A 24,857-nucleotide genomic window follows, 5' to 3' on the forward strand; every position below is an offset into this window, starting at 1 on the left:
CCTTGAAATAATTAGTGAGTAGTTTCGACTTGGCTTCTTTTTTCCCCTCTCTCCAACTCACATTCAGGCTGGTCGGAACTTGGCCATGACAAAGTCCTTTGCCGCTTGCGGGTTTTCAAACATCTTCGTCTGCCCGTTAAAGGAGATCCAAAGACGAGCTGGATACAGGAGACCGTACTGGACACCCTCTTCTTTACGCAGGAGTTCTTTCACTTCGCTGAATGCCGCTCTGCGTCTACTCAGGTCGGCGCTGTAGTCTGGGAAGATGAGGATCTGTTTTCCTTGGAACTCCAGCCGTCCCTTCTGCCTGGCCAGGCGCTGAATCCGCTCCTTCTCCTGAAAATAATGAACCCGAAGGATGAACGGGCGCGGTCTGTCCCCCTCTCGAGGAACCTTAGCTGTAGCCCGATGAGCCCTGTCCAGGATCGGGGGCTGCTCTAAGCCATTAGGACCTCCGAGAACCTCGTGTAGGAGTCCGGCGATAAACTGTGTAGGGTTTCCCTTCTCCAAACCCTCTGGCACTCCTATGATACGTAAGTTGCACCGTCTTCCCCTGTTTTCCAAGTCATCCGTCTTCTCCTGTAGCTTCTTGTAGTCACTGTTCAGGTTAGCGTAACGCATCTCCATTGCCTGCAAACGGGCATCAAAGCTGTTCAGCCCTTCTTCGTGGGCACGTAGTTTGTCATGGCATTCATCCAGAGCGATTTTTAGCGGAGAGATGGCCCGTTTAATCTCTTCACGGAGACAGTTATTCTCTTCTTGAATAACTTCCTTGACAATCTCACGGAATGCCTGCCTGTAGCATGCTAGCATCCACACTGCTCTTGCTAGTAGCTTTAGCCTCCTCGTTGCTAGCCTGTCCGGTTTTTAGCTGTTTTGGGGGCATCTTGTCCAAATAATGTTCCAAAAATAAAACGTTAAATATTTTGTTGACTCTCCAAATACTAAATTAACTAACACTCAATCAAATGTAAAGCCAATTATAGCTTAAGTTGTTAAAAAAAGTGGGACCTCGTGTTTCACACGTCTACTCCATGGCGTGCCCTCTCGAGTCCCCCTTTAGTCTTCAGTGTGATGTGCTGGTTAGTCTTTTTCTTTGCATGAAAATGCTTATTTCAACACACTTCGACAGACTGTTATAACTTACCATCAACATTCATGCAGATAGTTATAGAAAAGCATGTTTTTCTGGGACTCTTTGGCAGTCAAACAGTTTTATTTAATACCTTTTGTTGGTTTGGTTGAAATAAATGATGGATTTCGTGAGACATCTCCAGCTGAGCTGTTAGTCTTTTTTTAGCCGATGTGCAGGTACTGTGTGGTTGTGTAAAACAGACAGAATATGCACAGTTCAGTTGACCAGTGATATTAGGCCAACAGTGAAAACACTTTCCCCAATGCATATATAAAAGGAGGTAGCCAGTCACTTGTCTCCTTCAGAGTCTCTATCCCATCGAACGCTTCAAATAAACTCAACCGACAACCAACCCTTCATCCTGCTCCTGTGACGGAGAGACATCATGCTGTTGTTCCTCTTCCTGTTGGGTCTGGCTCTGGGTGCTGTGTCTTCTTCAGATGACCCTCAAGGGAAGCTTAAGTGTGGCAGCTGTCCCATGTTCTGGTTCTCCTTCAACAACCACTGCTACAAGTACATCGCCAAAGATTTGACCTGGGCTGCAGCAGAGCTCCAATGTGTGTCAGAGGGAGCCAACCTGGTGTCTATCCACAGTCAAGAGGAACAAAAGTTTGTCACATCACTGATTAAGAACTTTGACCCTGCTGAGGGATACACATGGATCGGACTCAGTGACGTCCACCAAGAAGGAAGCTGGATGTGGTCTGATGGGTCTGCAGCCAAGTTATTTTTTTGGCATACAGGAGAGCCAAACAATACTAGAGGAGTTCAACACTGTGTCGCCACCAACTATAATCAGAAATGGGACGATTGGATATGTTCCATTACTCATCCCTCAGTTTGTGGATCGCAAATAACTTAGCAACTGAGATGTTACATAATGTCTGATTGAACCAGGCCACTGTGAAACTGTACACTTATATGTGTGTAAAGAAGTCATTTTACCAACCTTCATTTCCATGAATGTTATATATTTACAGGTAATTCGATTGAATAGGATTTCAAACTTAATCATATTAAAACATAAAAGTGTGTTTCTATGTTTACATAAATATGTGCATTTTTCATTGTAACTACATTTTGTATTTGCAATTATAGAATCAGTCACATACTTTTTGTTCTGTAGATTTTTTTCACCCGCTTGTTTGGGTTCATTCAAACTATTGCGACATGTTCCAATGTATCTTTCCGTCCGTGTATCAGATAAGTATTGGAACAACACAGGTATAACAGCTGCTGCATTCTCAAGGACTCTACATATCTTATGTGAAGGTCTCTTAATGTACAGGAACAGCAGCATTTACCAATCACCTATGAAAAAGAAATCCCTCTGTTAAGAGAAGAAGAATAAAGTTTGAATTGAGTGTATGAAACAGAGGCAGCAGGCAGGACTGGAGCAATAAACACATCATACACTTTTTAAATATTGCCTCACTAAGGATGTGTGGAGATGCCAAAGAAGAATAAATGCATGTCCCAAAAGTCCAAGAGGATCTAAAAGTGAAGACCAACTTTTAAGAAATCTTTAGTGTAATGAGCAGCTTAGTCTCTTTTGCATTAAAGAGTATCTTTCAAAAACAGACCATCATCTCACCCCACCAACATCTCCTGGGGATAGCTAGAGAAGATTACATCTTTTATGGCACTCTTTAGCAGTGCACATGTTTTAATATCTTCATTTAGTCTTGTTAAAAATGAATAGTAAGTTTAGTACGACATCTCCAGGTGAGCAGGCCGTCTTTTTTGCTTATGTTAAGGTATGTTTTTTTTAACATGAGGCAACATTTCTCTTTCTTCTGAGAAACATTTGTTTTTAAATCAACACAGCAATTGTTAGTCGGCAAGATCTACTAAATCAGAGCTGTGGTCTGTTCCTATTCAGTGTCATAGAAAGGCCTTGTGGCAATTATTTTACCATTACCCTGTACATTATGCCAACACATAAACACATCTCACTGTTATTAGAGCACTCGTATTGTACTATATTCCTAATTGTATTGTATATCGTTTATTTGTGTTGAGGCGACAGGTTCATGTGCCATGTTTAGAGGTTTAGTAAAGTGCAAGTGCATTTTCAGAAGGAAACTCTTGTGTGCTTTGGAGCTACATGCTGTAATGTAAAAGTACCTGTTCAATCAATCAATCAATGTTTATTTATATAGCCCAATATCACAAATGTTACATTTGTCTCAGTGGTCTTCACAGACCACTTGTTGTGCCTTGTGGCCACTGGAGGGCAGCAGAGGAGCAAGTCAGTGCGACGATCAGTTGTGAATGAAAAGAAGATTAGACACAAAGCAATAAGTCTCCCCTGAAATGAATACATTATGTTTTATGTGATATATATTTACACAAGCTTATGGTCTTGGCCTAATGTTCATCTTCATTTTTCCCAAGCTAGGAATTATTTGTGGTAATGTGGTGGCTCAATTAAATGTTTACAAAGCTTTGGTGTGATGGGCAGCTTGGTCTTCATTTGCTATAAAGCGTATATTTTAAAAACAGACCATCATCCCTCCCGACACACATCTTTTGGAGATCGTAAGAGAACATTTGTTTTTGGTCTGGCAATGTTTAGCACTGCCAACATTTGATTTGATATAATTTACTCCTCGTAAATAAATGTATAGAAGGTTTAGTGTGACATCTCCAGGTGAGCAGGTAGTCTGGTTTTGCTTATGTTAAGGTGTGGTTGTGTTTAGTGTTGATAAGTTCAGTTGACCAATAATATTAGGCCAACAGTGAAAACACCCTCTCTGATGCATATGTGGCAACTGTGACTGGGGTCCCCTTGGCTTTAAATAGCTGACAACACAAACTCCTGTTAAGGGGATGGAGGAACCTGTGGACCCTCAATCTAAATCTAAAGTTCTTTTGCAGATTGTGGGGCTTCCCTTCACAAGGACAATAACAGAGGCATGAATTACCAAATAGAATGCAGCTTTATTTCACAAATATACATGTTAAAATGTCAATGTTCAGCAGCTGTCAACGGATAAAGGGTGAACATAATATACATTACTACATTGTGGGTTTACCCTCCTCAGGTGGGCAGGTCTGGTCCACTCGGTCTGCCTGCTATCTGTGAGGGATAAAAAAGAACAAAAGCATGCACTACTCAAAGCACAACTTCTACACAATGATTACAGTGAGAGTTAGTTTACTCACCCTTTTAAAGTGTCACACCGTGCAGTCCCTACACTGAAAGCAGACAAGGTTCCCACACAGAGGGAGAGGAGAATAACCTGTAACACAAACACTTAGTCAATTATATTGCACACAAACTGCACACAAGAAAACAATTGACAGACAATTAAACAAAAAGTACTAGAGAACAGTAGTCTTTTTAAAAAAATAAACGCAACATAATAGTTGCCAGCTAAAACACCAATTCAATATAACATTAAAAGAAGGTTAAAAATCAGGCTTTCTTTGACAGAGTAATAGATCCTCCTGGCTCAATCCAGGAGGGGAAACGGTCATACTCAGCTCTATGGATTAAACACAAAAACAGACGTTATAAATAATAATAAAAGCTATAATAAAATAAAGTTAAAAAACGTCCATTGCCAGTTTCCCGGGTTGCTTGGCTGGTTATGAGCACTTATACACTCTGCAAAACACGTACAAGTTGCTTAAAAACGATTACAACTTTTAGTAAAACACCATATTAAAAAACACATTGCTTATAGCAGACCAGGTCTCGTCAGCTGACGCCCAGGGAACGCGGGTACAACGCCTTTGACCGAGAGCTCCTTGGACTCTGGCTGGCCGTGCGGCACTTCCGTTTTTTGCTGGAAGGCCGTGAATTTACGGCGTTTGTCGACCACAAGCCGCTCACGTTTGCCATGTCAAAAGTGGCGGAGCCTTGGTCTGCACGTCAGCAGCGGCAGCTGTCTTACATCTCGGAGTTCACCACAGACATTAAGCACGTGGCTGGCAAATCGAACCTGGTCGCAGATGGCCTCTCCAGGGTCATCATCGGAGCTGTCCAGTTGGGCCTGGACTATACCCGCATGGCGACGGACCAGGTCACGGACCCCGGCGTACAGGCCCTGAAGGAGGACATCTTGGGGCTGCGCTTGGAGGACGAGGTTTTCGGTGACGCAGGCGTTACTCTCCTGTGCGACGTCTCCACAGGCCTGCCAGTCGTTCCCGCCATTTTGAGGCGCTCCGTTTTTGAGGCAGTGCACGGCCTGTCTCACCCCGGCGTTAAGCCTTCAGTGCGCTTGGTGGCCACGAAGTTCGTCTAGCGGGGGCTAAAAAATGACGTGAGGACTTGGGCTGGTGAGTGCTCCGCTCGGCTGAGCACGTCTTCATCCGGCACGATGTGCACAGGGGTCCCCTACAGCCTCCTTACGATGAACCTTTCCTTGGTTTTGGAGCACGGGGTGAAACACTTTGTTGTCGACCTGGGTGGTAAGGCCGAGCACGTCTCGGTGGACCGGTTGAAGGCGGCCCACCTGGATTTGGACCAGCCGGTGGTGCTGGTGCGACCTCCGCGGCGGGGGCGCCCCGGCCTTGATCCCGTTCACTGAATTGAGACCCGTTGTTCCGGTCTCGCCTCTTCCGGAGACGCCCATGCAGAGGTCGTTTTTCCGGCTCCCAAGCTCAGTAGTCGTGGGGGTCGACCTGTCGTTCCTCCCCGCCATGCTGACTTTGTTTATGGGTCAATTCTGGGGGGGCTTGTGTGGTGACACGTTATAGGACATAATTCACCATTGGGATTATTGTGTTGCAACTCGGACCCGTTAGTGAGGGTCATTCATGCTAGCTTGACATGCAGTAGCATGCAGTAGTAAGTGTACTCACCTTGTCTTGATTAATGGATAATAAAGTGTGGGGTTCCATACTGAACACACCGCCTCTGACTCCCATTCATCGACTCTACACTATTCAAATTTGTTTTAACTTGAATTGTTAGTTTTATTTCACATGGGCAAATTTGGAGCAAAAACATTCAGATACATGATTTTCAAAGTAATTTCTGTTTGCTTCCAGACACAATCCTGTGTATTGTTGACCAATGCAAACGGACCACACCCTGGACAACAGTATTACAAGTTTAAACTCCCCAAATAACCCAAAACTAGAGTATCAGCTTCAGTTCAAAGATCATGGAAAGGAAGGAGGGAAGGAGATAGAAATAGTGTATATGGTAAATTGGCAGCATTTATATAGCACTGTTCCACTCTCGTGACCCCTCAAATGACTTTGACATAAGTCAAGCTGAACAGCAAACCAACTATACGGTTTTGATCACAAATGGAATGATTTCCATTATTATTCTTATCACTCAGTTTGTGCATCTGGCATAGCTTGTGTTTAGCAACTGAGATATGACATCTTATTGAACCAGGTCCCTGTTCACCTGTTACTCTGTTAACGTGCCTTTGGCCACAAGACACAGATGTACACTTACTGTGTATGAATGTCCTGTTTGTGATATATGCAACATAATGGTTCACTTTGTTAACAAGGAAACTGTTTGATGTTCTCATAAACGAGTCATGTTTATCATAGAACTTGGTTTAATGACCTTAATAGTGACGGAGCAACATTACATCCACATGGCAGTTATCACAACACTACTCGAATCCCGCCTGTTGATCCCTACATCCGGTACGGTGCCTGCAGAAGGACAAAAGAGACCAAATGTGAATACTCTACATCCCCTTTCTTTAGCTCTTCCTACAGTAGTGAACAAAACTGTTATACTGAGCACATACAGAACATACAGAATGCTGCAAATGTACACATTATCAAACTATGTGTGCATTTAGTAACTGATGAACACAGATGCTATCTCAAAGAATGAGTGTAGCAATTAACTCAGTAATTACTACAGTAACAAAGTAGATTACTAAAATAGAATACATTTGCACTGTGAAACAAAACTTTAAGTCTCAATATGGCATAACTGTGTGAACTAACAGTTTAGAGACATTGTTCTCAGAGTGGTATGCTTATGCATACATGACAAAGCTTCAGTCTCTGTATTTGGGATTAGGCTTGATAGCACGGCCTGAGCGTGTCCTGTAGACACTCTCAGGAGTGTCTGACAGCAGTTTAGCTGTGTGAACATCAGCCCTCATGTGTTCACTGTTCAGTGATTCCTGTGTGTTACACTCTGTAAACTCAAGTCCTGTGTCCTGATGATCAGTGTCACTTGTGGAGGTATGTGACGGGACAGGCTCAGCTACAGGCAGAATGTGCCTACGATTCCTTCTGTACAGCTTCCCGTCTGAGTGGACGACGTATGACCGGGGTTCCTTGCAAATCTGTTGAATCATTCCAGTCCTGTTGTAACCTTGTGGGGTCTGCATCCTAACAACCTGTCCTTCCATCAAAGGTTGTAGTGGTCGGCTTGACTTATCATAGCACTGTTTTTGATACAGCCTCTTGTTTAGAAGCTGGGCTTTTACCTCTTGTGGATGGCGCATGTCTGGCTCAAGCAGCTTCACCGAGACTGGGGAGTGTTGTACGTGTTTGTCTCGACATCAGTCTCTGTGCAGGAGATCCTAATTTTGCGTCACGTGTTACATTCCTGATGTTTAATAGGTTAAGAAAAACATCAGTTCCATCTCTATGAGATTTCTCCATGAGCTGCTTAGCACTGCGCACAGCCCGTTCAGCTAGCCCGTTGGACTGGGGATACTCAGGGCTGCTGGTAATATGAGTGAAGTCCCACTGTGAAGCAAAGTCTTTAAAGCGCTGGCTAGTAAACTGCCTCCCATTGTCTGACATGAGGGTGTGAGGTGCTCCATGAACTGAGAAGTGTCTTTTCAGCTTTGCAATGACTGTTGCTGCAGTGATGTCACGAAGCATGTCTATCTCATACCAGCCTGAATATGAGTCCACTAGCACTAAGTATTGCTGATTGTGCCACTCAAAGATGTCAGTTGCTATACAGTTGACCACGGCAGGTCTGGAACTGGATGCAGATGGAGTGGTTCTTTCTGCTAGTGTGGTTTTGTGCTGTTACACACTGAGTATGACTGTATTTCTGTGTGAATGTTGTCTGTCATAGTTGGCCAGAAAACAATGCCACGTGCTCTCCGCTTTGTAGCTTCTTCACCAGGATGTCCTCTGTGCATGATGCTGATGTATTCTTTCTGTAGTGACAGAGGAATAACTGCTTTGTGACCCTTCATTATGACTCCATTTTCAACAATCAGTTCGTCTCTGAAAGGAAAATACGGTCTAATGGCATGTGGAAGATTATGCTGTTTAGCGGGCCACCCGTGTCTGATAGTGGTGCTGAGTGTTTGCAGAGTCATGTCTTCAGCGGTGTGCCTCTCTAACTCTTCTAAGCGAGAAGAAGATATGTAGTTAACAGTCATCACGTCGAAGTTGTCCTCTTCTTCATCTTGCTGAACTGTGGAGCTGCGGGGAGCTCGCGACAAAGTGTCAGCCAGGAACATTTGCTTTCCGCATTTGTACCCAAGGGTGATGTCGTACTTTTGTAGTCGTAGCATCATTCTTTGTAGTCTTGCAGGTGCTGTGTGTATGGGCTTTTTTAGTATGGTGACGAGGGGCTGGTGGTCTGTTTCAATAGTGACTGGTTTACCATAGATATAGTCATTGCATTTTGAACATGCAAAGACCACTGCCAACAACTCTTTTTCGATTTGAGCATATCTGGTTTCTGTTTCAGTTAGCGTACGCGAAGCATACGCTACAGGTTTTCCTTCCTGCAAACACGCTGCACCGAGTCCGTACTGTGAAGCGTCACAGGTCACAGTCATAGAATAGCAACACCGGTGGGCAAGACATGCGTTTCTTTAAATCTTCAAAAGCTTTCTGCTGCTGTTCATGCCATGTCCATTCTGTGTCTTTATGTGTGAGCTGCCGTAATGGAGCTGACAGCTGGCTGAAGTTTGGTATGAACTTTCCAAGGTAGTTGACCATCCCCAGAAATCTTTGTAAGGCTGGGACGTCTGCTGGCACTGGCATCTCACTAATAGCACTTGTTTTGGAAGGATCTGCTTTGAGTCCCTCACTGGTGAAAACATGGCCGACATAGCCGACTTGGCTTAGCCTGAACTTGCACTTGAGGGGGTTATGCCTTAAATTAACCTCCCTGACCCTGTTAAGCACTTTTCTCAGGTTGGCGTCGTGCTCTGCAACATCTTTACCTGCAATAATGATATCATCAACGATGATTTCACAGGGGTATCCAATCTGTTCCATGGAGCGCTGGAACACCTCCCTGGCAGAATTGATTCCAAATGGCATTCTTAGAAATCTGTAACGACCAAAAGGGGAGCTGAAAGTGGTTAACATGGAAGACTTATGGTCGAGTGGAATCTTCCAAAAAGATCTCTTTGCATCTAATACAGAAAACATAGTTGCTTTTGACATGTGTGTGGCGACTTCTTCCACAGTACGCATAGGATGGTGTGGTCTTTTCAGAGCAGTGTTCAAGTCTCTTGGATTAATGCATATCCTGATTTCTTGTTTGTCCTTTTTGCTAGTGGCTACCATAGGACACCCAATGAGTGGGCTCTGAGACAGGAATGATGACGCCCAGTTCCTGCATCTTGTCGAGTTCAGCTTTGACTCTGTCTTTCATAGACACAGGTATGCGATGTGCAGGACGAACGACTGGTTTTACATCTGGATCGAGAGTCATGGAGTACGTCACAGGTAGCTTTCCAAGCTCATCAGAGAAGAGATCACTGTATTCTGTTTGGATCTAAACTGAAAAAAATCATCGTCAGTGGGGCTTAATTGATGAACTGCTTCACTGAATGAAACTAGTCCCATCCGTCTGCACGCTCGTAGCCCAAGCAGTGGCAGGACATCCTCTTCTACAATGTAGAATGGTAGCGTGTGGACTTTTCCCACTAGATGGCACTGCAGTCTGACTACGCCCGCAGTTTTGATTTTGCTACCACCATATGCAACAAGATTAGTGGATTTAAAACATGTCTGTATTTGTTCATCTCCTTTTATCACATTGAATGGCATTTTTGACATAACATTGCACTTCGCACCAGTGTCTACTTTCATCTCAACTACATCATTGATGTGCACAGTGACAAAAGCCTCATCATTTTTTTCTATCTGTGCATCAGTTGCATCAACACTTACTTGCAGTGTTACGCCATCTACATAGAATGTTTCATCTGTAATTGTATCAGCTTGATCAGGTTCTAGTTGATGAACTATCCTCCTGGGCCCTTGCCTGTTATATGCTTGTTGTATGGACTTGCAACACTTCTTGAAATGATTCCACTTTTTGCAGGTATGACACTGTTGACCATTAGCTGGACAGTTGTCCCTCTTTGCTGCATGACTACCTTCACAGTTGTAGCAGTTGGAAATACAGCTAACTCCATTTGCCTGAGGTTTCCGTTTGTTGTCGTATTTTCGTGTTCCTCTCTGGTAAGTCTGAACTGAATCCACATTTGTGGCAGAGTGATGTGGCATAGCTAGCGTTTTATTGTGCTCTTCAGTCATCTCATGGATCTGACATATGTTAACAGCCTTGATTAGTGTTAAATCACAGTCTCTCAGGAGCACTTTCCTTAAGTTGTCATTACTGATACCACAGACCAGTCTATCTCTGATTAGTTCTTCATAGAGATTCCCAAATGTGCAGCTCTTTGCCTTGATCCTTAAAGCACTGCCATACGATTAAATTGACTCACCAACTTTTTGATTCCTTGTATTGAACTTGTGTCTTTCCATCAGTGACGTGCGGTGAGGTTCATGGCTGGTGAGGCACTGACTCTTTCAGAGTTAGATTTACAAATATTATATTTTGACCTTAATCGAAATATTCGGTTATTTTCAAAAGCTTTTTTAGTCTGATGCTTCGATTCATTTTAAACAGACCGTTCAACAAAAGGATACCCAAAATCTAAATATTGGATTGTTCTTTCTTAGTAAGATCTCATTTTCATTACAATTGGGGTCTTACCTTGACTTGAAGATGAAGTCTTGTGTCCATGCTATCCTTCTGGACTCCATATCCAGGATAGCATGGACACATGTGTAAACTTGTATATGTGTGTGAACAGAAGTCCTTTTGTCTAACCTTTATTTTCATGAATGTTACATATTCATACTGGTCGCTCCAGGGGTTAACGTTAACCAAAAGCATGGCGTGAAGCTCAAAAAATGGCAGCATGGTGAATGGTTACAGACATGTTTATCATCACCTGTGTCTCAGATTTCAATGCACTTCATATAAAATGATCTGTTTTTGTTGGGAAACAAAACAAATTATTAAAACATAAACTGTTCATTTTTTATTTCTTAACTTCTTGTGTTTTTCCTTTGTTATTTGATTGAAAATAACCGGGTGAAACAAAAGTGCCCACAATCCTTCTGTGTATTGTTGACTAATGCGGACCACACCCTGGACAACAGTATTACAAGTTTAAACTCTCGAAATAACCCAAAACTAGAGTATCAGCTTCAGTTAAGAGATCATGGGCCTTTCGTTGTGGTAGACATCTTATTGTGAGAGAGGAACAGGAAAAAAGGTTGGAAGCAAAAAGGAATCAGGGAAGGAGATATAAATAGAGACTAAGTGTAAATTGGCAGCATTTCTATAGCACTTTTCCACTCTTGCGACCCCAGAAAGCACTTTTACATAAGTCAAGTTGAACAACATGCATACACAGACCTGCTAAGGTGGAACAAGATTAACACATACTCACACACTGTTGGCCATGCAATCGGGAGCAATTTAGGGTTAATTATTTGTCCCATTGACATGTTGACTGCATGGGCTGCAGGTTGAACCACTGATTGGTAAAACCACTCTCTTCTGAGCCATAAACTTAAAGCCAAAAGAGTAACATGTTTGCAGTGTGTCAACAGCTGCTTTTGTCTCATCCACACTGATTCCAGCTGGCATGTAGCCGCTAACCCCTATCATTTTGCATTCATCCTGATGAGTATTTTACCAATCAGGATTCTGACATCTAAACAGCAGTGGAGGATAATTATGATGTGAAACAAACAGGAAAAAAAGGCCTGGTGTGATGCAGGTGCTGTGTAATTGCCCTTGGAAATTGATACAAATATTAAGTAGCTGGGTAATATCATGGGTAATATCCAGGCTTTTAAGAAATACTCAGGTCAAGTCCTCCGTCACCTAGTTATATTGTTTATACGTTTACATTTTCTTTCTGGTCACGTCAAAGTACGGTGGCTGACAGGGGAAAACGCCCGAACGTGCGCTTCAGTCCCAGCTGTGTGCATCACGTTTTAGTGTCCCCTGCTTTCCGTTGTGTTTTGAGCTTCTTGCAGCATTTTTTTATTTGCTCTGATTTGTATTTGTAGCGTTTTTGTCTATGCAGCGCTTTTAGTAAACCCTGCACATGTTTCGTCAAGTTGGTGAATGCTCTTTAAATTATGTGCATGCGTTATCAAGTTGGTGTAGTTTTTTCTTCATTTGCATGTGTTTTGTCGGTTTTGTTACATATTTGTTTTTATATTTGAATAGTTTTGTGTGTGGTTTTTTAAAGAGTATATTCGGACAAACAGTGCCTTTTTTGTTTTTGTCAGAATTTAAATTGGTAGACGGGATGACATGCAGCACATTTACATTGGCCCCCAGCTCAACCAATTGAGCTATACAGTGGCCCTGTTTTGGAAGTGCAGCGCATTCTTCTAATGTGTGTGTTTTGGGCTGTTGTAGCCCCTCTGTAGACCACCATAAAGAAGACTACTATTGGGAAAGATTCAATTATTTCCTTGTTAAGCATAATGGAAACACCTCGTGGCTCCAATGGTTGCAAAGTCCCCTTTACCTTCAAATTTCACTTATTGCACATTAATTCAATATAATTTCATATGCAAAACCTTTTTCTCCATGTGCCAGAATTCATTGCTCTAATTAGTTTTCAGGCAACATGTGAAGACTATGGTTACTGAGCCTGGCTACAATGACATCTGGCACACAAGTTTAAGGAAACATTTCGGGAACAATTTTTAGGAACATTTTTATGATTTTGCCCTTAGGTCACAAGGGAGTAACTAACTAATGTTTTTATTTTTATTTTATTTGCCGAAATTCCTGTCAAGATTTCATGAAAGTCAGTGGGGGAATACCTATTTAGATACTTAACTAAAATGCAGACGCAGTGATATCGCAATTTACAAGACGCCTACTTACAGTATCATCACCAAATTGTATGTGCTATCGTAAGTAGAAACATTCATAAAGCTGCAGAATAAACCCAAATTGTTTATTGTTATATTATATTATGTAGCCTATCCTGTTGCTATTTTGAACATTTCATTGACTAAACTGAGAAAAATCATTGATTGATAAAATAAACAATAAAAATGATTGCTAATTACACTCTTACAAACTAAATAAAACACAGTATTTTCACGATTTTAAAACCTGAATGAATTGCAAAACAAATAAAAAACATTTGCAATGTGATTAATAACTTCAAACTATGAGTAATGGTGTATTATTAGGTAAATATCGGTAAATATACACAAAATAAGATTTTTGAACAACACATTTGAGGGACAAGAGAGACAATACAACAATTCAAATAATAACATTTAAAATATTTAGATTTGGTTCTACGTTTTTATAAGAAGTCAAATGTGTTTTTAAATTGTTATCTTGAAACATTTAAAAGGAGGGTTTTGTAAAACCCATGGATGAAGGGAACTAGGGCATGTTCTCCTTGATTAACACGCCCATATGCCGTTTTCGCGCGAAAGGACGGACTGCACCATTATGAGTTTCGGGGGTGATACAAAATAAAGGGACTACTTAACATACAGTTACATGTTCATCGAAAACCAAAAGAGACCAAAAACCTTTCAGTAATCCAGAGAGCTAAGTGGAGTCTCACTTGTTATAATTATTCGAATTACCTCAAAACTAACATATAAGCAGGGCAATAACAAAACCCCTACTTTTGTATTGAAAGGAATTCACCAGCGGTTAATTTTTAAACCCTCCTTACCCATTTGCTTTTCATGTTACAAGGCATACATTTCTGTTGGACTGAAATTAGCCTTAAACTGAAATAAAAATGACCCTCACATCAAAGGTAAGTGGCATAGCACTTCGTGTCAATCTAACTATTCCCCCCGTTATACTCAAATACTCAAACTATACACCATTGTTAACGCTGTCGGTTCACCTGGCCTGAGTATGCCCCATTTTTTTTTAAAAGAAACGTACTTTTATCTTCTGAAAAAGGGTGGTTTTCTGCTGAAGTTAGTTCTGTTCTGTAACCCTGACATGCCGCCATTATGTTTTGTGTAAAAGTCTATTTCCAAAACCTGCATTGTATTTGTTTTGTACCTGGTTTGACCAGCAGCTAGCTTACACGTGAGTTTCATCACATCAATGTTCATGTTTACATTTTGGCAGTGATTTAAAGTTACTAAGAGTACTGTGCTTAAGTACCATTTTGAAGGACTTGTACTTGAGTATTCCAATTCACAAGCTACTCTGCAGCAAACAAAGTAAATAAAATAATGATTATAATTAGAACGTATCATTTATATTTCACTCGGACCTGGGCAATTCTGCATAACACTTTAACTGTTGGTACTTTAGGTACATTTTGATGCTAATACGTTTGTGCTTTTACTTTACTAAGTAAGATTTTGGAAGCAGGACTTGTAACAGAGTATCCCTGCTCTCTGGTAGTCTACTTTTACCTAAACACACACTGAGTACTTCTTCCACCTGCCTGCATTTTGGCTGAATATAAGTACAGTTAGCTTATGCTCAAAGTAAAGGTAATTGTATCAAGGAGGTGGGTCTGTGCCGCCCTCGTCTTTTAAGGTCAGAGGTCAACATTTCTTAGACTAGAGGACAGTTCACAAGTGGGAGCTGGGACATAAACAAATAGATCAGACAAGGCCATAACTCTGTTGTACACTTGAACAACAGTCTCACGTGTACATATTTATCAAAGATTCCAAGCTTTAAAAGTCAGTCTTTTACATAGTAAAATGCTTGCACAATGTAATTATAAGAGCCCACAAAAGAACAACATGTTAACACTTGACCTAGTATTGTGTTTTGGGTCCTAGACCTCTTTACCAGTTAAAAAACAATCAGCTAGATACGTCATGAGTCTTGACTTTACCTAAATGTAAGGACATGCTGATTTGAAAGATAATTTTTGAATTACATGTTCACAAAGCCAGCTACTGAAAAATATTACATTACTTATTTTCTGGATTTTAGACTTTGGCTGTAAAATCTTTTGAATGCATAAGATCTTTATATAGTCTATAACTTTGATGTGGAAAGTATCATATATATATATATATATATATATTTATACCTGTACATAAATACTTACTTTTTAAATGAAATGATCATGCTGTGGTGTATTTTCCATTATTTGATACCTTCATCAAGTTTGCCTGTCCAAATATAGAAAGGTTACAGCAACAAAAAAACGTTTTTTTCATGTTTAGTTTTAAAAAGGTCAGAAGAAAAAAACCAAATTGTAATTAATATTTATTTAATAAACACACAGCATGGGGGTTCTGTTGAACAATGAGGAAGTAAAGCCAATCCCCGGAAAGTACAAGTTAAGTGTTTGTTTCCTTTGCACTTCACTTTGTCATTGGATATACATTGAGAAGCTGCACAGGTCGGATGTGATAAGGACGTTTCTTGGGTTAAGTTTAACATCTGCCAATGTCAAATCATGAAAACGGCTTCATAGTTTTCACAGTGCCACAGCCGAACTTCTCCATTGTTCCTTCCCACCGCAGACAGTTCAGTAGTCATGGATGTACACGGTTGGAACGGTGCTCCCTCTTGTGTACATTTTGAAACTGTATCTGAGAAGTTACAGTTTTCTTCTCAAGAACCATAATGAGTGTGTAGTTACAACACCTAAAGCATTGCGTGTATCTGTACGTTCTAACGCATGCATTGAGTGCTGTTTCTTCACCATAAAACATTTACAAAGCAGAGTTTTTGGAATCTGATGGAAGCTTGCATTTTTCTTCTTCCCTGTGTTTTAAGTTATGGTATTTTAATTGACAAACAAAAGACAGCACACAAGTTAGTTATATATTTTAAAATGACAAACCTGTATAGAATGTAAATACACACACATGCATACAAACGATAAGATAAATACATAAAATCTAAAGTATCAACCCTAACCAAGGTGGAAAGCTACCTTACCAGGTGATCTTTTTCTTATTCTGATAGCATAACGCCCGTGTCCCTTGTCTTGTGTGTGCACACTGGACCCAAACAAAACAGGGAGCTACTATAAAAATTAGCTCCTTGGCCTAACTGGATGTCAAAAACTCCACACCATCTAAACCTGGTTTAATATGATGCTTGGTTTGTCTGCCAACAGGCTCCATGCTTCAAATCCAAGTTCATCACTGCTGAGCTGGCTCTCCTGTTCAGTCAGTCAGACAGTGAGGAGGAGTTTGAAGGTTTTAGCGAGGATGAGGAAGAGCAGGAAAGAGGAACTTTTAACAAACGGCTAAAGAACAAGGTAGGAATTGCATATTGTTGACTGTTTTTTGTTTTGGGTGGGAAAAGTGTGCGATACTTCAGCCAAAGCACCAGGCTTAATGTTGTCTCTGGTTTCTCTAGATGGTGGACTCAGAAGAGGACAGCGAAGTGGACACAGGCTTCTACTCAGATGACGACGAGACCCGCCCTCCAAAGAGGAATAGTCTTTTGGTAGCCTTGAGGTGTGTGCCTCTTGTTGTTGTTACCACTTCCACTAACAATGAGCTTATTTGGTCTATTTGTGTCACACATGAGGCCTTAAATCCTGTTTAGGCAGAAATATTCCCTGTCTGACTGTTTGTGTGACTGCCTTTTTGTTTTTGTTTGTTTTTAGTCTTGTTTTTCTTTGTAAAGCGACCTTGGGTCCCATGAAAGGCGCTATATAAATCCAAGCTATTATTATTATTAATATTTGTGATGTTGATGAAAAAAAGTGAATTGGCCATATAGTCAAATTATTGCTGTCTTCCAGTTGTTTTCTTCTAATACACAAGATGGTTATTCCTGCATTTTACTCGCACCATTTTGTCACTTGTACTTTTTATTGCACTATTTTATTTCTTGAATTGTATGTCTTTTAAAGGTCCCATGTCATGCTTTTCTGGTTATTACCCGTCCCCTTGTGTGTTATGAAGGTTTTTATGCATGTAAACGGTGTGCAGAGTCAAAACCCCTCAAAGTACACCCTGTAGTGAGTAAAACTCTAACACAGAAAAGACCGGTCTATGCTGCCCCAGAATGCCTCGTTGGAGATTTCTCTTTTTCCATTTGTTTCTTCCGGGAACCGCATGACGTCATGCGGTTCCCGGAACCAAAATTGACCAATCTGCGGAGCTCCTCACACACCAGGATCCCTTGGCGTCACTATCAAACGCAGTGGGGGGAACCTTTAGCGTACATTTTCAACCAACAGGGAGTTCCATTGACTTGCATAAAGCTTCCTGGTTGGTAATAGATGAGTTGGGATCGCGGAGAAATGCTCCCCGTAGACCCATTCTCACAGCGTTTATAAACCTTTTTCTTACTCAATATCAAGCCACACTTATTGTTTTTACTTCGGCTGTGAGTTTGTGTGTGCTCAGGATGAGTTTCGCGCTGTCTCGCTATATCGCCGACCCGGAAACCACACCAGTAAACCAGCTCACTGGGCAGCGAGCCTCGCAACGTCCCAACCAATCAGAGTACACTGGGCTCACAGGGAGGAGGGGGGGGGGACAGGAGCTCCAACATGCCGTTTAGGACAGAGAGTGAATACACATACTTTACAGAGATGCTGTATGAGAAACCAATGTGAGTTTGGAACATTGCTCAATTTAAATCTATTCTAGTAGACCTCAACAATGGAATTATGATCAGTAGAAATGGCCATGACATGGGACCTTTAAGTATGTTTAACCTTGCACTGTTGTAGGAAGCTGTGACTGAAGATTTTAATTACAGACAACTGTGTTGTGACAACCTTAGGAATACACAGGCCTGATTCATGACAATTCCATTGATCCTTCATTTCCAGGTTTCCTGTCAAAAGACGATCCATCCCAAAAATGGAACCACAAGAGAAAAGTGTCAACAAGCCAGTCAAAGAAACTCCTTCTTCACAGAGAGCCAGAGGAAGACAGAGGATGACACTGAGGCAGCAGCTGCAGAGTGAGAAAGGGGGGGGGGAGGAGGGGGAGGGGAAAGCCGAAGAGGAGGTCCTGTCTCAGAGCCTACAAAAAAGAAACCAGAACATCCAGGAAAACAAAGCCATGGTAATTAAGCCTTTGTTTGCTCCATATTCAAACACACTTTGTTACATCTCCTTTACCTATGATCTTCTCTGTGGTTGTGTTCAGCTGGCTAAGCTGTTTGCTGACCTCAGCACCATGGCTGACCTGACTCCTCCCACCACCCCTCATGTAAGTATACGCACAAACAATAAAAGATTATTGATCATCAGTATCATTGTACTAATAAACATGAAATAAACAACCATACTTTTAAATGTAAACATAGAAATCTTTGTTGTCTTGTTAACATCCTTTCAAAGATTATCGGATAGCATCTCGCTGTTGTTCCTAAGTAGTTTAAATGCAATTAGCCCAAAATGGATATGGACACAGCAGTCAGTAATGTAAAAATAGTACACAAAACTCAACAATGAACTATACACCAAGCAACGCAAGACACAAACCAAGGCCAGTTTAAAATAACCTATTATTTTTTTGGTTTCACTTTACAGGTTTTCCCCCTTTTTACCGTGAGATATTACAAAAAAAGTAATTGCAACAGCTCCAAAATTAAGTTTGTTTGCGATCAAGGAGAACTAATTGCATGGCTATTATAACTAGAAATGGACTAATATTGACAACTTGGGGCCAGTGTCCATATAGCGCCTTTTTGAAATTGAAAAAAGACACTGGCGCTCAGAGAAGGGGTCCATGTGGAAACAGGCCCTTATTGGTTAAATTGTATTCAATAGAATGCCACAGTGACGCGTCCTAAAACCCGGAAGTAAGTTAGCATTTTTACCACGTTCGGTTTCTTCGACAAAAAGCAATTTAATTTCTCCATAGGATTTTGGAAAATAGCTCCAAATAAGGTCTGTGGTCGACACACATTGAAGAGACGGATCACGTTTTGTTCTACGACATTAAATACATCAGCAGTGTATTGGTGATTTTTGAAGAGTTTTCGTGTCTGAAAAACGATGGTTGTTAACATGTGGCTGAATAGGACTACAGAAGTTGTTGAGGCCGTTTTACGTCATTACACCGAACACGTAAAACACTCCCGCTAAGTTTGTTTTTCCCCATGTTCTGCTTGAAAGCAAGTCCCTGCCTCCTGCAAACTGTTAAAACAAACGCTTCAACTTGTACAATTTTGAATCTGTATGTTTGAATATGGATCTTAAGTTGGCGTGACGTTGAAGCTGCTGTAGTTCGTTTATAGCATAACGTTAGCATTTTGCTTCTGGCGATTAGATTTACGATTTAGAAAATTATAAAAGTAGGATAGACATGTGGATATTATCCGACTGAACAAAACGTGATCCGTCTCTTAAATGTGTGTCAACCACAGATCTTATTTCCAGCTATTTTCCAAAATCCTATGGAGAAATTGCATTGCGTTTTTGACGAAGGAACCGGAAGGAGTTTACTTCCAGGTTTTAGGACGCATCACTGCGGCATTCTATAAAGATACTATTAATTACCTTTTCGAAGCAAAGCTGCATGATTAACAGTTGCTGAAACTAAGGAGTGCTGTGGAAACGGATCAGATTAATTTTTCTGAGGTTGCCTCAATTTCTTTTTTTTCTCTTTTACTGCTCTGATGTATAAACCTTGTATTTGTTTTGTCTCTGCAGAAGAAGAAACACGCGCTAGAGAAAGCAACACCCAGGAAACGCAAGTTTGAACCAGAGATGGGCTCAGAAAGGAGGAACCCGTCCCGTAAGGCTCGTCCCCGTGAGAACTTTGCCGTAGAGGAGAAGAGCGAGCCGCTCACCAGCAGAAGCCCCAGGACGATAGACCCCAGGAGACTGATGGAGGTACTTTATTTAGGGGGTTACATTTAAAGATATGTTGTAGCCCACACATTTTCAACAACATCTGCAGAATACACCCAGCTTTAATGTATGCATAATGCAATGAAGTTCATAACAAAAGGGACCTTGCTTGATTTGGGAGTTCTCTATTTAGGAATTTCTTCATTATGTCATCCATAATGTAATTAGACTGTATACAGTAGATGCATGGGTTGCATATTTATAAACGGGCAATCAACTTGTGTTTCATGTTATATATTTCATATAAAAGATTCATAAAAAATAAAAAGACTTATTACATTTGGAGAAAAAAAAACAATAATACAATCCCCAGTTAGTTATCTAGTCAACTTAAAGGTGGGGTAGGTAAGTTTCAAAAACCGGCTCGAGTGCACTAAAATTTGAAAGTACACAACCGAGAAGAATCCACCCCTTCCTTCAGACTTCCTTACAGAGCACGTCCTCCAACACACATGAACGCGCACATGACGTCAGCAGACTGGTGAAAGTGGCCGCCTGTTGCTGGCGAGTCATTGAAGTACTGCTGCAATGCACGCCCAATGACGGCACGCCCAATGAGGGCACGAGATACATTTGTACGAGATGGAAGATGGAAGGCTGACAGTAGGGGTGCAACAACTAATCGACTTAATCGATTAAAATCGATTACCAAATTAGTTGCCAACTAATTCAGTCGTCGATTCGTTGGTGACGTCATCACGTGTGTTTTACACCCCGTTAAGCTCTAACTTTATTAGTCTTTGTATCGGTACTGGAGACATTTAAAAAAGATATGTCATGTATTATTGCTACAAAGACATTATATCGCAGTCTTAGTGTCGCCAACTCGTTTCTAATATGCAAAAAGACAAACAAATGCGTCTATGATGTATTTTCGATCTTTCTCTCCCCCGCCTGCTTGCGAGGGGGCGGGGCAGTTTACACACGGGCAGCTGCAACATGCAGCAACACACACGTGGGAGATGGCGGAGAGAACGCGCTCCGAGGTGGTTAAACTTTACCCAACCTCGATGTGGAGAATGCTCGTTACCAAAAGTGGAATAAGAGTTTAGCATGTAAGGGCGGTAACACGAGCTATTTGTCTAAACATTTAGCAAAAGTGCTCCACATCCAGACGGAGGAATGCACCGGGTTCGACTGTCTTTCTAGCAGCTCTGTAGCCCCGTCCACAGTAACGTGTCCACGTCAGGTGTTATGTATGCTAGCAGCAACACACGGAGCTAACTACATTATACAAACATAATGATTAGAGGTAACAGAGTTATTTGCGGACTTTTGGTGACAGAGCCTTCAGTGTGGCATCTCCCAACCTCTGGAACTCTCTCCCCTCCGAAATCCGCAGCGCCCCAACCCTGGACATTTTCAAAAAAGCCCTCAAAACGCACCTTTTTACCAAGGCTTTCCCCACTGTATAGTTAGTTTAATAGGTTTATTTGTCCGCTACTTCCCCCCCCACCCCCTTAACCTGTCTGCCTTTTTTCCCCTACTCCCCCCCCCTACCCGACTTGTAAAGCGACCTTGGGTTTCCTGAAAGGCGCTATAAAAATATTATATATTATTATTATTTAGTTTGTTAAAGTTTCAGCTATTCTTATATTTACAGTTGTGTCATCAGATTATTTAATACGATTTGTTAAAACACTGTTGTTTCTTTTGATGTGAAATATTATTTATTTAATTTGAATAAAAAGCAATGTTAGTTTTGTTCACAATTTAAGTTATTTCAATAATATATTTATTTTGGAATCAAGTATTCATCTTTATTGTCTTCATTGTTAGTTTCCACATGCCTAAAACAACCTCAAGCTAAATCTAAAAGTTGATGGCTAAATAAGAGCGTTTGAGAAATTGTGCAAGGCATACAGTAATAGTCCGAATAGTCGATTAATCGTTTCATTAATCGATAGATTAATCGATTATCAAATTAGTCGTTTGTTGCAGCCCTAGCTGACAGACAGGGCGGCAATCCAATCCGTTTAGCCGGGCCGGCTAAACGGATTGGTTGTACTTTTTACAGTACTACGGCTTCCATAGGTGACATTTTTTTATGGATTTTTTGTCAAAGCACTTCAGATATTCATTGCTATCGGGATGTTAAGAGCATTCCATAGAATATAACAAAAAGTGTATCTCGAGCCGGTTTCTGAAACTTACCTACCCCACCTTTAAGTCTATAGAGTAAATGTCTAAAAATGAAATTGTAACTTAAAAGGGAGGGAACATTTGTATTTTTAATTTGCAATCTGCCGGTCCTGATTGGTCAGGTGGACGAGGAACATGTCGGGGAGAAAAAGAAAAGGAGGAGGAGCCAGAGCTCCAGGAAGAGCCAGTATGACGTGAGATCAGTGGAGGAAATCACCAAAGAAGACCTGGACAACATAGCATACCGCAGCAAAGACAAGATCTGGGACAAGGAGAATGTGAGGCACATCCGGCTTTAGCTAATCAGTTGTCTTAGCAAAAAACTACACTGTCAGGTTTCTTGGGTTAGTGCGGTTTTTCACTGTGTGTGTGTGTGTGTGTGTGTGTGTGTGTGTGTGTGTGTGTGTGTGTGTGTGTGTGTGTGTGTGTGTGTGTGTGTGTGTGTGTGTGTGTGTGTGTGTGTGTGTGTGTGTGTGTGTGTGTGTGTGTGTGTGTGTGTGTGTGTGTGTGTGTGTGTGTGTGTGTGTGTGGTGTGTGTGTGTGTGTGTGTGTGTGTGTGTGTGTGTGTGTGTGTGTGTGTGTGTGTGTGTGTGTGTGTGTGTGTGTGTGTGTGTGTGTGTGTGTGTGTGTGTGTGTGTGTGTGTGTGTGTGTGTGTGTGTGTGTGTGTGTGTGTTCTTCAGGGCAGCTCGTGTCACCAGTGCAGACAGAAGACTCTGGACACCAAGACAGTGTGTCGCAGTGGTTTCTGCGTAGGGGCCAAAGGTCAGTTCTGTGGGCCGTGCTTGAAGAACCGATACGGGGAGGATGTATGCGATGTGCTGCTCGACCCGGTCAGTGCTAATACACGTCATCTGTAATTCACTTTTTATTAATTGGGATTATTTTATTTTAAGATGAGTGTGGGGTCTTTTGGGACAAACTCACATCTGTCAAACCTGTGGCTGAAATGTTTATGTCACGAAACATTGTGAGTTACAGATTAAGAACCAATTTGTCTTGTATTTTATTCTTTTCAGTTTGTTTAGAAGCTATCGCAAAGTCTTATAGAAGGGATAATGAATGCAAACAGGAAAACTATCATACACAAGCTTTTATAAGATGTCATGCTTTCAAAGATTTCTGTCTTTAAACAATTTATATTATTGTATATATTTTACACATGAATATTAATATTCTGCAATGTTTGCGAGTTCTTTCTTATAGATTTTTCAAATACAGAAATGTCAAATTACAGCTTTTAAATAGAGTATCCAAAGGGCTTTTAGATGAAGACATTTTCTTAGAAGAAATGCTGGTTTCAGCTTACATTTCTCGTGACAGCCGTTAGTGAGCATTTGACAGCAAAGACCGTCTAAAGAAAAATAAGATATCCCACAGATATACCTACAAACCCCAGCATTGCTTCACTTGTGTAGAGGAGTAACTACATGTGTTGGTCACCCATAATATATATGTTTCTCTCTAGACGTGGTCGTGTCCCATCTGCCGAGATATGTGTAACTGCAGTCTATGTCGTAAGAAGGATGGCCGCTGTGCGACCGGCATCCTGGTGGGATTGGCCCGCTACAACGGCCACGACAATGTCCACAAGTATCTGGAGAGGTACGAAATCTCATTCTCACTGAACTGTTTACTGTTACAGACCTGACTGGGATCTCCCTGAAACAGCCATGATGTGCACATTTTAGCAATTTAATTAAGAACAGTAAGTGTAATATCCCTGTTGGGTAATGTCTGTGCTAATGCATTGAGAATGAACTAGAGGTGCAGCTTGTCTTATTTGTATATATTGAAATGTATCTTTGGGGAGCATGTTGGACAAAACAAATTCATGTTTTCATATTTTATAGAACGTTTAGTTTACAATGGAAGAAGGAAGAAAGGGCTCTTTAAGGTGCTTTCAAGAAGGGAGTGTGAAAGTACAACAACCTACAGATAGCATCGGTCAGTTAGTTTGCATATATGCTCATAAAATACATGAAGCGTTTTTTGTTTCATTTCTGTCTGCCCCTCTTTGTATTAAGAAATATTGAAAACATTGCTGACAGACAAGAATGGAATAATCTTCAGTTGCAGGCCTTACCGCAGACTGAACTCATGTCTTGTTTTGTCTCCTTCGCAGTATTCAGAGGGATCTGAAGTAAAGTCCAGAGAGATCGGAGAAGAGAAGCTGCACAGTTTCGTAGAACTCATTTCAATGCACATTTTTTTATTTAGATTTCATCTAAATAGAGAAGCAAAAACGTTTAAGTCAAGGCACATACACTGTTTATGTTTCATATGTCCTCATTAAGGCCTGTTTCTGCTGTTCTGAAAGCCAGTTCTCAGGTTTGAATTGCATGTTTTCATTTGATTAGTTCTATTGTTGATGTTCACTCGTAAATATCTTAGATATGGTTATTTTGTCAGTTTTAAAGATGCAACATTTTAAAGATGCAAAAAGATGCAAAATGAACCTTTTACTGTGTATATATATATACCAACTTATCTTCTAAAAGTTGTAACTTTACGAATTTTTGTCCGTTTAGTCTAC

General features: G+C 41.1%; 2 protein-coding genes across 3 annotated transcripts; both read left to right on the top strand.

The window, feature by feature from the left end:
* The first annotated feature begins 446 nt into the window (after positions 1 to 446).
* Positions 447 to 24,857, top strand: cdca7b (cell division cycle associated 7b). Of its 2 annotated transcripts, none has more exons than XM_034093941.2 (10): positions 447 to 533; positions 16,471 to 16,614; positions 16,716 to 16,816; positions 18,148 to 18,385; positions 18,470 to 18,532; positions 19,981 to 20,163; positions 22,446 to 22,601; positions 23,005 to 23,154; positions 23,790 to 23,926; positions 24,447 to 24,857. In XM_034093941.2, exons 3-10 carry the CDS (start codon positions 16,716 to 16,718, stop codon positions 24,466 to 24,468), a joined length of 1,050 nt encoding a protein of 349 aa, XP_033949832.1. In that variant the 5' UTR covers positions 447 to 533; positions 16,471 to 16,614; the 3' UTR covers positions 24,469 to 24,857. The 2 variants fall into 2 exon arrangements, with proteins under 2 accessions (XP_033949832.1, XP_033949831.1); XM_034093940.1 differs by lacking the exon at positions 447 to 533 and adding an exon at positions 13,950 to 14,175.
* LOC117454771 (lactose-binding lectin l-2-like) lies at positions 1,500 to 1,997 on the top strand. Its single transcript, XM_034093942.1, has one exon. The coding sequence runs from the start codon at positions 1,521 to 1,523 to the stop codon at positions 1,995 to 1,997; it is 477 nt and encodes a 158-aa protein (XP_033949833.1). The 5' UTR covers positions 1,500 to 1,520.

Source organism: Pseudochaenichthys georgianus, chromosome 11 (assembly GCF_902827115.2).
Source record: "Pseudochaenichthys georgianus chromosome 11, fPseGeo1.2, whole genome shotgun sequence".
Lineage (NCBI taxonomy): Eukaryota > Metazoa > Chordata > Actinopteri > Perciformes > Channichthyidae > Pseudochaenichthys > Pseudochaenichthys georgianus.